General features: G+C 44.3%; 1 protein-coding gene and 1 long non-coding RNA gene across 2 annotated transcripts; both read left to right on the top strand.

The window, feature by feature from the left end:
• Positions 1-534: 534 nt before the first annotated feature.
• Positions 535-4,441, top strand: LOC112079167 (zinc finger protein DPF3-like; the record flags this gene model as incomplete). The annotated part of the gene is made up of 4 exons (XM_024145196.2): positions 535-696; positions 967-1,059; positions 2,112-2,184; positions 3,864-4,441. Coding segments are annotated over 4 exons (438 nt in total), but the record flags the coding sequence as incomplete, so codon positions are not given.
• Positions 4,442-12,667: 8,226 nt separating this feature from the next.
• On the top strand, positions 12,668-13,299 carry LOC139027057 (uncharacterized). Its single transcript, XR_011479090.1, has 2 exons — positions 12,668-12,816; positions 13,045-13,299. It is a non-coding gene; the product is annotated as an uncharacterized lncRNA (long non-coding RNA).
• Positions 13,300-13,450: the final 151 nt, after the last annotated feature.

The following is a 13,450-nucleotide window of genomic DNA, read 5'->3' as shown; positions in this document are numbered from 1 at the left end:
AAAAAAGGGAGGGATTTTTCCCTCTTTTATCCCCCTGAACCTGGTGTATTTCATGTTTTATTGTTTCTGACTCTGACACGACCCCCTTGGTTTAGACCAATAAGAAACAGCATTGGAAGGAGAACTGGCCATTGGTGCTCTATGATCTCTCTCACACACACACACACACCACACACACACACACCACACACACACACACACACACACACCAACACACACACACACACACCACCACACACCACACACACACACACACACACACACACACACACACACACACACAACACGCAGAGCAGCTTGAGGAAGCTGTCTTATGGTAATTTAACTGAATGATGCTGGCACACATTTATACCTGCTGTAAAGTGTGTATTTTACAAATACAATTTGATTTAATTAGCCACACACACACACACACACAGAGCTCAGAGGTGTCAGTGCTGGGCTGGCTAACCGCTAACATAACCAAAACATAAGGCACTGTTTATATCACTGAACTGTTCGCCTGGGAAGATGTGTGCTTGGTTTATACAATAGTCAATTATTCTCTCTCTCTCTCCCCCAGAGGCAGAGCTGGCCCCTGAGAAGGAGCCCTCTCCAGGAGAGGCCACAGCTCTGGAGACCCTGCTCAGAGGGGAGGGGCTACTGGAGAAGAAGAAAGACATCATCAAGGAGGACGAGACCCTTCTGGAGATACAGGTAACGGCAAGAGAGAGGAGACACACACAAAGGGGCAACAGTAGATGGGCCTTATTGGCATAGCATGCAGCCAAATACAATAACTTTACATTTCTTTACATTATAAGATCACACTTTCGACTGTCATGATGGAAACGCAGAGAATTCCTGATGTGTGAATTGTGTCAAATATCTACTTTCTCTCCTCTCACCTTCTGCCCCTTTTTCTGATTTCTCCTCCCCCCCCGGTCCTTACCCCTTCCCCCTCCCTCCTGTGTTACTCGTCTGTAGAGGGTCTTGGAAGCAGACGAGAATGGGGACGGTTTCCATGACGACGAGGACTTTGAAGTGGACACTCCGAAGAGGAAGCAGAGGAAAGGAAGGGTGAGGGAGTCTCAGAGAAGGGTCTTCTATGACATCAAAAGGAACATCAAATTCAACATACCAATTAGGATCTGGCMAAAAAATACTTGAATCRGTTATAGAACTCATTGCCCTTTATGGTTTTGAGRGGTCCGTGTACAATGTAAAACACCAAATAATGCATGCAGAGCAGAATTAGGCCGATACCTGTTAATTATCAAAATCCAGACGAGACGTTAAATTCTACAACCACCTAAAAGGAAGCAATTCCCAAACCTTCCATAACAAAGCCATCACCTACCAAGATTAACGTGGAGAAGAGTCCCCTAAGCAAGCTGGTCCTTCACAAACACAAACACACCCCACAGAGCCCCAGGACAACAGCACAATTAGACCCAACCAAATCATGAGAAAACAAAAGGATAATTACTTGACACATTGGAAAGAATTAACAAAAAAACTGAGCAAACTAGAATGCTATTTGGCCCTAAACAGAGAGTACACAGTGACAGAATACCTGACCACTGTGACTGACCCAAACTTAAGGAAAGCTTTGACTATGTACAGACTCAGTGAGCATAGCCTTGCTATTGAGAAAGGTCGCCGTAGGCAGACCTGGCTGTCAAGAGAAGACAGGCTATGTGCACACTGCCCATAAAATGAGGTGGCAACTGAGCTGCACTTCCTAACCTGCCAAATATATGACCATATTAAAGACACATATTTCCCTCAGATTACACAGACCCACAAAGAAATCGAAAAAACAAACCCAATTTTGATAAACTCCCATATCTACTGGGTGAAATACCACAGTGTGTCATCACAGCAGCAAGATGTATGACCTGTTGCCACAAGAAAAGGGCAACAAGTGAAGAACAAACACCATTTATAAATACAACCTATATTTATTTGAAATGTCTTTTATTCTTTTTGGAACTTTCGTGAGTGTAATATTTTCTGTTAATTTTATATTGTTAATTTCACTTGTGTTTATTATCTATTTCACTTGCTTGGCAAAGAGAGAGAGCTAAAGAGGTCTAGTGTGGTGTGACATCATGTATTTGTCTTCACAGGGCAGAGGGTCCAGTCGCAGGAGGACAGAAGCTGCTACCAACGATGATGTGGATAAACCTTACGTCTGCGACAGTAAGACAAAATACAACCACAGACATCTCCTGTAAGATTGTGAATGATGTCTTTTCGGGTAACAGGGTTAGATTGATGACAGGCTGAGACCAGAGTAGCTGGTTCCTGATCGGAAATATTATTGCCACTTATGTAAATCCAAATTTTGAGTCAAAACTTTTTGAGCTCAATTCAATCCGTAGTGCTGAAGATCTGCTTAATGGCGTGATTAATGTTCCCCGCGGTCGCAAACGATGTCGGAAAGCTTACAACACAGATATTCTGCGCTACGGATTGAATCGAACTTTTCTGAATCCCACTTCTAACAGGAAATGACCTGTTATTGTTTGTTATTAGGTCTCACTGTTGTACTATTATCTGGACATGGTTACCTGCCTAAGATACACTACATGACCAAAAGTATGTGGACACCTGCTCGTCTAACATCTCATTCCAAAATCACAGGCGTTAATATGGAGTTGGTCCCCCCCTTTGCTGCTATAACAGCCTCCACTCTTCTGGGAAGTCTTTCCACTAGATGTTGGAACATTGCTGCGGGGACTTGCTTCCATTCAGCCACAAGAGCATTAGGGAGGTGGGGCACTGATGTTGGCCTGGCTCGATTAGGCCTGGTTCGTAGTCGGCGTTCCAATTCATCCCGAAGGTGTCTGATGGGGTTGAGGTCAGGGCTCTGTGCACGCCAGTCAAGTTCTTCCACACCGATCTCAACAAACCATTTTGGTATGGACTTCGCTTTGTGCACGTTTGCATTGTCTTGCTGAAACAAGGAAAGGGCCTTCCCCAAACTGTTGCCACAAAGTTGGAAGCATAGAATCTTCTAGAATTTCATTGTGTGCTGTAGCGTTAAGATTTCCATCGGACTGCCTGATGTTGAGGCGTGATTCATCACTCCAGAGAACGTGTTTCCAATGGCGACGAGCTTTGCACCACTCATTTTGCGCGTGGTGATCTGAGGCTTGTGTGCGGCTGCTCTGCCACGGAAACCCATTTCAGGAAGCTCCCGACGAACAGTTATTGTGCTGACGTTGCTTCCAGAGGCAGTTTGGAACTCGGTAGTGAGTGTTGCAACCGAGGACGGACCATATTTACACGCTAGGCGCTTCAGCACTCAGCGGTCCCGTTCTTTGAGTTTGTGTGGCCTACCACTTTGCGGCTGAGCCATTGTTGCTCCTAGACGTTTCCACTTCACAGTAACAGCACTTACAGTTGACCGGTGCAGCTCTAGCAAGACAGAAATTTGACAAACTGACTTGTCGGAAAGGTGCCATCCTGCCACGTTGAAAGTCACTGAGCTCTTCAGGACGGGCCAATGTTTGTCTATGGAGATTTCATGGCTGTGTGCTCGATTTTATACACCTGTCAGCAACGGGTGTGGCTGAAATAGCCGAAATCCACTAATTTGAAGTGGTGTCCACATACTTTTGTGTATATATAGTGTAGCTTCAGATCAATTACCTTATTTGACTTTCCTTGGGGTGAGAGAAGCCCTGTTCCCTCTCTAGCATGTCGGACGTTAGCGTAGCATGCTACTTCTACCTAAATGAAAACATGGGAGGAACTGGTACTCATGTCATGAGATATTATAGCCTCTTTTGAATTGAAACTCTTTATTTTTCTTATTTTTCTTTCTTTCTTTGTTCTTTGTTCTTTTCATGTGCTCTGTGTTCCTTCCTTTCCAGACAGAAACAAACAAAAGCATAACTCAAAAACTGCCGACTCAGGTATCTGGATATGCGCGCGTCCTCTTTTCTCTGCGTGGCTTCTCTCTAACGACGAGACCAGGGACTAATGGGGTTTGGTTGATTTGAGCTAGCCTGGGTCACGTTCAGACGGGTACACAGTTACACCACATCCAGGCGGGGGAACAGATATGCTTATATTTAAATGTAGAATATAGAAGGATGTTAGGTCTATACAATATGTTTCTATGTTGCACCCTCCTGAATGGGGCCCTGGCTGTCTTTCTGTTTCTGCTTTGGCTAACACTAGCCAAGGATAAAGTAGAAATGCATCTGGCTACCAGCTAAACCAATCTAAGCAATCTATCGCTATGATGCTTACTAATTGCATAAGCATACGATTCTTGATTCTTAGACCAAAGCAAGCTTGCATGGCGCTAACATAACTTTACGGCGTCTGCTGGTTTGTTATCAAGTTGCTGGGGAAGAATGATCTTTGAGCATCAGCTGAGCTAACGCAGGTTTCTGTAGTGTTGTAACGATGCTGTCACAGACAACCTAACCCGCTGTCACTGTGGTTTCTNGCTGTCACTGTGGTTTCTGGGTATTACAGACAACCTAACCTGCTGTCACTATGGTTTCTGGGTATTACAGACAACCTAACCTGCTGTCAGTGTGGTTTCTGGGTATTACAGACAACCTAACCTGCTGTCACTATGGTTTCTGGGTATTACAGACAACCTAACCTGCTGTCACTATGGTTTCTGGGGTATTACAGGACAACCTACCTGCTAGTCACCTTGGGTTTCCTGGGGTATTACGACAAGCCTACTGTCTGTTCACTGTGGTTTCTGGGTATTACAAACCAACCTGCATAGTCACTATGTCTGGGTATATCAGACACAACCCCTACACCCTGCAGTCACGTGGTTCTCAGGGTATTACAGACAAAGCCCTAACCCTGGCTGTTCACTGTTGGATGTTACCGACAACCTGAGCCTGCTGTCACTCCTTCGGTTTCTGGGTATTACAGACAACCTAACCTGTGTCCTGTGTTTCTGGCGTATTACAACAACCTAAACCTCGCTGTCACTGGGATTACCAGACAAACCTAACACCTGCTGTCACATGTGATAGTTACAGACAAGCCTAACCTGCTGTCCACTGATTTACCAGCACAAACCTAACCTGCTGTCACCTTGGTATTCTGGTATTACGGACAAACTAACCTGCTTCAATGTGGTTTGGGTTTACCAGACAACCTAACCCGCTGTAAAGTTGTGGTTCTGGGGTATTTACATAAACCATAACCCTTGCTGTCACTGTGAATGTTACCAGACACCTACCCGCTGTCATCTTATGATTACCAGCAACCTACCCGCGGTCACTGTGATAGTATACCCACAACCGTAACACCCGCCGTCACTGTGATGTTTACCAGAAACCTAAACCTGCTGTCATGTTGATTGGTTACAGACACCTCAACCCCGCTTTGTCACTGTGATGTTACAGAAACCTAACCTTGACTGTCACTGAATGTTACCAGACAACCTAAGCCCGCTGTCACTAAGATGTTACCAGACAAACCTACCCGCGTGTCACTTGATTTACCAGCATCTAACCTTGCGTCACTGGATTTACCAGACACTAACCTCTGTCACTGTGATGTTACAGACAACCTAACTGCTGTCACTTGATGTTCCGCACCAACGCTGCACGATGTACGACTTAACCCTGCCTTTCTGGATTACAAAAAACCTAACGCTCACTGTGGTTTCTGGGTATTACAGACAACCTAAACTGCTGTCACTGTGAATTTGGGTTACAGACAACCTACACTGCTGTCACTGTTGAATGTTTACCGAGACAACCTAACCTGCTGCACTGCTGATTGTTACCAGACAACCATACCTCTGTCACTGTAGATGTTCAAACCTAAACTAGCTGTCATGTATTACCAGAACGCTAACCTTGCGTTCTTTACACACTGTGGTTTCTGGCTATTAAAAGACAACTACCCGCTGTCACGATTTATGCATAATGTTCCTGACAGCTATACCTGAGTCACGTTCGTTACAACTAACCTGCTGTCACTGTGATGTTACCGACAACCTTAACCTGCTCTGTCACTGTTGATTGTACCAGACAACAGTAACCCTGCTGTTCACTTGTAGTATCTTTGGGTTACAGACAACCTAACCTGCTGTCAAATTGGATTTCTGGTATTACGAACATAACCCGCTGTCAATGTGGTTTCTGGGTATTACGACAACCACCTGCTGTCACTGTATGTTAACAGACCAACCTAACCCAGCATGTCACTGTGGTTATTCTGGTATTACAGACCAACCTAACTGCTGTCACTGTTGATAGTTACCACAACCTCAACCGCTGTCACTGTGGTGTTACCAGCAACCATAACCCCAGCTGTCACTTGATGTTACCAGACAACCTAACCTGCTTGTCACCTGTTGATGTTACCAGACAACTATAACCTTGCGTCTCACTGAGATGTTACCAACAACCTAACCCTGCACTGCTGATGTTCGACAACCTGCTGATGAGTTACCAGACAACCTTAACCTGCTTGTCACTGGGTTGGATTTACAGAACAACCTAACCCTGCTCGCTCACTGTATAGTTTCTACAGACACCTAACCTGACTGTCCACTTGTGATTCGTTACCAACAACCTAACATCTTACTGTGATGTTACCAGACAAACCTAACTGCTTCATCTGGATGTTACCAGACTAATTTTTTTTACCTAACCCGCTTCCAGCCGTGTGATGTTACAGACAACCTGACCTGGCTGTCCTTGTTACAGGAAACCTAACCCGCTGTCCTGTGATGTTTACACAGGACAACCTAACCTGCGGCACTGTGATGATTACCAGACAAACCTACACCTAGCTGTCATGGATGTTTACCGCAAACCACCTGCTGTCACACTGTGATGTTACAAGAAACCTAACCTGCTGTCACGTGTGTTACCAGACAACTATACCTGTTTCTCATCTGTTGATGTTACCAGACACTAACACTGCTGTCACTGTGTTTACCAGACAACCTAACCTGCTGTCACTAGATTTACCAGACAACCTAACCTGCTGTCCACTGTTGATGTTGACCAGACAAACACTTAACTCTGCTGTCATTTGTGATGTTAACCAGACAACCTAACCGCGTCACTGATGTTACCCACAGTATATCCACAAAGCAACCATTCTACAGACGTTTCTCAGAGTGGTCACATTTTCCCGACCAATTTTTTTTACAGTGCTGTGTCTTTCTATGAGAGTCCTTTCGAAAAGACGTTGTTAGTCATGGATCATAGGACTACTATCCCTAGTGATTATTGGGTAAATACGTCCCTTTGTATTGTTGTTAGTTAATATTTAGATAGTGTCAAAGTCCTCTTCAAAAAAGCTCCCTCAGATAGTATAGTCTTGTGTTGACGGTTGGGTCCTTCTGTCTTGAAACTGGCGTCTCTCAGTGTGCACACAGTAGCAAAACACTTTTTTTGAAACGGTAAATAAAAATGAGATTTCAGTTTAGAACCATAGGGGTTTCCTCGTTTCAAAATTTCCTCATGTTCTGTTTGTTTATGGTTCTAAGTCTGTGTTCTACAGTCTGTGGCAGCGCTACAAGAACCGCTGAGTTTCACCACACCCTCAAGCGAGAAGGGAGAGGAGGAGGAGGAAGGGCAAGGAGCCACGACTGCCCGCCACCCAACCGGCCGACCAGACCCAGACAACCACAATAAGAGACCTGACCAGGGTTTAAACTACATGCTTAAGTAGTACAGGGTTATAACTTAATGATGAATGGCACCCTATTATCTCTGACATAGCACTGTTGAATGGAGTGTGTATCTCTGACATACCACTGTTGAATGGAGTGTATTATCATCCTGACATAGCAACTTACTGATTTGAATGGAGTGTATTATCTCTGACATACCACTGTTGAATGGATGTATTATCGACATATACATACCACTGTTGAATGATTTATGTCATGGATGTGTTTAAGAGTGTATTCTGACATAATGTGTTGTAGTGAGTGTATTAGCTCTTAGCATAAATACGATGTATGTGTATATCTCTGACAGTCCTGTTATATGGAGTGTATTAATCTCTGACATACCACTGTTGAATGGAGTGTATTATCTCTTTCTTACTGTTGAAGGAGTGTATTATCTCTGATTGTGTTTGTGAAATGGATGTTTATCTCTCAACTACACTGTTGAATGGAGTGTATTATCTCTGACATACACTGTTGAATGGAGTGTATTATCTCTGACATACCACTGTTGAATGGAGTGTATTATCTCTGCATACCATGTGAATGTGAGGTGTATTATCTCTGACATAGCACTGTTGATGGGTGTATTATCTCTGACATACCACTGTTGAATGGAGTGTATTATCTCTGACATACCACTGTTGAATGGGTGTTGATAATCTCTGACATACCACTGTTGAATGGAGTGTATTATCTCTGACATACCACTGTTGATGGAGTGTATTATCTCTGACATTTGTGTATTATCTCTGACATACCACTTTGAATGATTATCTCTGTACCACTGTGAATGGAGTGTATTATCTCTGAATAGCACTGTGAATGGAGTGTATTATCTCTGACATACACTGTTGAATGGAGTGTATTATCTCTGACATAGCATCGTTGAATGGAGTGTATTATCTCTGACATACCACTGTTGAATGGGTTATTATCTCTGACATCACTGTTAATGGAGTGTATATTCTGACATAATACACTGTTGAATGGAGTGTATTATCTCTGACATCCACTGTTGAATGGAGTGTATTATCTCTGCATAATACCACTGTTGAATGGAGTGTATTATTCTTGACATAAATACCACTGTTGAATGGAGTGTATCTCTGACATACCACTGTTGAATGGAGTGTATTATCTCTGACATCACACTGTTGAATGGGTGTATTATCACTGACATACCACTGTTGAATGGAGTTATTATCTCTGACATACCACTGTGATGGAGTGTATTATCTCTGACATACCACTGTAAATGGAGTGTATTATCTCTGACATACCACTGTTGATGGAGTGTATTATCTCTGACATAGCACTGTTGAATGGAGTGTATTACTCTGACATAGCACTGTTGAATGGAGTCTATTATCTCTGACATACACTGTTGAATGGAGTTATTATCTCTGACATACATGCTTGAATGGAGTGTATTATCTCTGACATACCACGTTGAATGGAGTGTATTATCTCTGACATGCATACCACTGTTGAATGGAGTGTATATCTCTGACATACCACTTTGAATGGAGTGTATTATCTCTGACATACCAGTTGATGGAGTGTATTATCTCTGATACACTGTTGAATGGAGTGTATTATCTCTGACATAGCATACCACTGTTGAATGGGTGTAATCTCTGATATACACTGTTGAATGGAGTGTATTATCTCTGATATACACAGTGAATGGAGTGTATTATCTTGACATGCGCTGTTGAATGGAGTATATTATCTCTGACATAGCGCTGTTGAATGGAGTGTATTACTCTGACATAGCACTGTTGAATGGAGTGTATTATCTCTGACATAGCGCTGTTGAATGGAGTGTTATCTCTGACATAGCACTGTTGAATGAGTGGTATTATCTCTGACATAGCATACCACTGTTGAATGGAGTGTATAAGATGAAGGAATTTGTTTTATTTAACCTTTATTTAACTTGGCAAGTCAGTTAAGAACAAATTCTTATTTACAATGACAGCCTACCAAAATTCAAAAGGCCTCCTGCAGGGACGGGGGCCTGGGATTAAAAATAAAAAATAGATAAAATAATAATATAGGACAAAACCCACATCACGACAAGAAAGACAACACGACATAAAGAGAGACCTAAGACATCAACACAGCATGGCAGCAGCACAAAACCGGGTACAAACATTGTTGTGCTCAGAGAACAGCACAAAGGGCAAGATGGCAGAGACAACAATACATCAGGAATAGGATATAATTTGAAATGCTGCCTCGACTTCTCATCTGTCTTCTTGTCCGTCTGTCCTAATGATACATATAGATGCTCTACATCTCAGAAAGGCCCATACAGATAGATACATGTCTAGGTACTCCTCGTACTGTGTACAGTGGCCTTCAGAAAATATTCATACCCCTTGACTTATTCCACAATGCTGTCATCAAGGCAAAGGGTGGCTACTTTTTGAAGAAAATAAAATATATAATATAATTTGATTTGTTTTACACTTATTTGGKTACTACATGATTCTATATGTGTTATTTCATAGTTTTGATGTCTTCACTATTATGCTACAATGTAGAAAATAGTAAAAAGAAAAACCCTTGAATGAGTAGGTGTGTCCAAACTTTTGACTGGTACTGCGTATATATATACACACACATTATATATGTTCCTAATGTTTCGTACACTCACTGTGTGTATATATATGTATATATATGTATATATATCATATACATCCTACTCCTGTACAGCTCAGAGGGCGGCAGACGGTTCCATCATCCCTAACGACTACTGTGACTTCTGTCTGGGAGACTCTGACTCCAACAGGAAGACTGGCCAGGCTGAGGAGCTGGTGTCCTGCTCTGACTGCGGACGCTCCGGTGAGTAGACTGCTCTACAGACTGCACTATAGACTGCTCTACAGACTGCTCTACAGACTGCACTACAGACTGCACTACAGACTGCTCTACAGACTGCTCTACAGACTGCACTACAGACTGCTCTACAGACTGCTCTACAGACTGCTGCTCTACAGAACTGCACTACAGACTGTACTACAGACTGCTCTACAGACTGCACTACAGACTGCTCTACATTCAGACTGCTCTACAGACTGCTCTACAGACTGCTCTACAGACTGCACTAGACAGACTGCACTACAGACTGCTCTAACAGACTGTACTATAGACTTGCTCTTACAGACTGCACCTACAGACTGCTCTACAGACTGCACTACAGACTGTACTACAGACTGCTCTACAGACCTGGCACTACAGACTGCACTACAGACTGCTCTACAGACTGCACTACAGACTACACTGCAGACTGCTCTACAGACTGCACTACAGACTGCTCTACAGACTGCTTCTACAGACTGCACTATAGACTGCACTATAGACTGCACTGCAGACTGCTCTAGCAGACTGCACTACAGACTGCTCTACAGACTGCACTGCAGACTGCTCTACAGACTGCTCTACAGACTGTACTACAGACTGCTCTACAGACTGCACTACAGACTGCTCTACAGACTGCTCTACAGACTGCTCTACAGACTGTACTACAGACTACACTACAGACTGCTCTACAGACTGTACTACAGACTGCACTGCAGACTGCTTACAGACTGTACTACAGACTACACTACAGACTGCTCTACAGACTGTACTACAGACTGCACTGCAGACTGCTCTACAGACTGCTCTACAGACTGTCTTACAGACTGCTCTACAGACTGCACTCACAGACTGTACTACAGACTGCTCTACAGACTGCTCTACAGACTGTACTACAGACTACACTACAGACTGCTCTACAGACTGTACTACAGACTGTACTACAGACTGCTCTACAGACTGTACTATAGACTGCTCTACAGACTGCTCTACAGACTGCTCTACAGACTGTTACAGACTACACTACAGACTGCTCTACAGACTGCTCTACAGACTGCCTCTACAGACTACACTACAGACTGCTCTACAGACTGCACTACAGACTGCTCTACAGACTAACACTACAGACTGCTCTACAGACTGTACTACAGACTACACTACAGACTGCTCTACAGACTGTACTACAGACTACACTACAGACTGCACTACAGACTGCTCTACAGACTGCACTACAGACTGCACTAACAGACTGCTCTACAGACTGCACTACAGACTGTCACCGCTGCGTGTCTCAGCAGAGCTGTACGTACTGTAGGAAGGCCAAGCTGCGTCCTTCATGACTTCATGACTGACCCAACTTAAAAACTGTAAAATATATCTTCTAATATTACACAGTGTAATATAGCTAAGGATGGTCAGTCTAGTGTTAGAGAAAGTCATGTTTAACCTATATTACTTTGATTCCAATGAACCAATTAGAAATGAAATCACTGAACAGTAGTAGACCAGGGTTGTATCTCATCATATCTTCTCTGTTCAGTCGTGAACAGTAAGGACACAGAGACTGGTCAGACTGGTCACACTGGTCAGACTGGTCACAAATCCTCCGTTTTCATTTGCTTCCACACATTTCATCTTTGATTTGATTTTCTTCTTTTTGTGTATTTTATGCATCGCTCTGCTGGCCCCAGGCTATGTTGGTTCTCTCTCTGCCCCCCCCCCAGGATGGGTGATGTGTTTTGTGTTGGCCAGAAGGATGGGTGATGTGTTTGTGTTGGCCGGAAGAATGGGTGGGTTGGTGAGTGTCCGTTCCCTCTACAGTCTGGTTCCTCTCAAGGTTCTTCCTACCAAGGGAGTTTGTTTGATTCAATAGTGGTGATTGTCATTGTCTTGTCGATGAGCCTTCTTGGTAGTTAGCTCTCTCTGCGCTAGCTGTGTTGTGTTCTTTAGTAAATGATTATTGATAGGGTTCATTCAGCTACCTTCCTCCATGCTACATGAGCTTGTGAACATAATCATCAACACAACCCTAATGCTTGATAGAAGACTGGAATCCAGGACTTCTGGAGGGGGGGGGGGGGTATTTAATTCACAATCAGAAAGGCTCTCTACCTTTTTCAATTCAGAAGTGATTGCTCATTTCAAACTCATAGCTCACAACTCACACAGTTCATGTCAGGGAACTTTCTCAGTTGATTGTTGCTTTGCTCACCTGTGATATATTCACGCCAGCTGGCCAGGGCCGTGGGGGAGCAGGAAGACAGGTGGGAGCAGGAAGACAGGTGGAGCAGGACAGATGGGAGCAGGAAGACAGATGGGAGCAGGAAGACAGGTGGAGCAGGAAGACAGGTGAGGCAGAAGAGAAGACAGGTGGGAGCAGGAAGACAGGCGGGAGCAGGAAGACAGGCGGGAGCAGGAAGCAGATGGGAGCAGGAAGACAGATGGGAGCAGGAAGACAATGGGAGCAGGAAACAGGTGGGAGCAGGAAGACAGGTGGAGCAGGAAGACAGATGGGAGCAGGAAGACAGGTGGGAGCAGGAAGACAGGTGGGAGCAGGAAGACAGGTGGGAGCAGGAAGACAGATGGAGCAGGAAGACAGGTGGGAGCAGGAAGACAGGTGGGAGCAGGAACGACAGATGGAGCAGAGGACGACAGGTGGGAGCAGGAAGACAGGTGGGAGCAGGAAGACAGGTGGGAGCAGGAAGACAGATGGGAGCAGGAAGACAGATGGGGAGCAGGAAGACAGATGGGAGCAGGAAGACAGGTGGAGAAGCAGGAAGACAGATGGGAGCAGGAAGACAGGTGGGAGCAGGAAGACAGGGGAGCAGGAAGACAATGGGAGCAGGAAGACAGTGGGAGCAGGAAGAAGATGGGAGCAAGGAAGACAGATGGGAGCAGGAAGAACAGATGGGAGCA

The sequence above is a fragment of the Salvelinus sp. IW2-2015 genome, unplaced genomic scaffold (genome assembly GCF_002910315.2).
Source record: "Salvelinus sp. IW2-2015 unplaced genomic scaffold, ASM291031v2 Un_scaffold7094, whole genome shotgun sequence".
Taxonomy (NCBI): domain Eukaryota; kingdom Metazoa; phylum Chordata; class Actinopteri; order Salmoniformes; family Salmonidae; genus Salvelinus; species Salvelinus sp. IW2-2015.
This window is presented reverse-complemented; position numbering and strand designations above follow the sequence as displayed.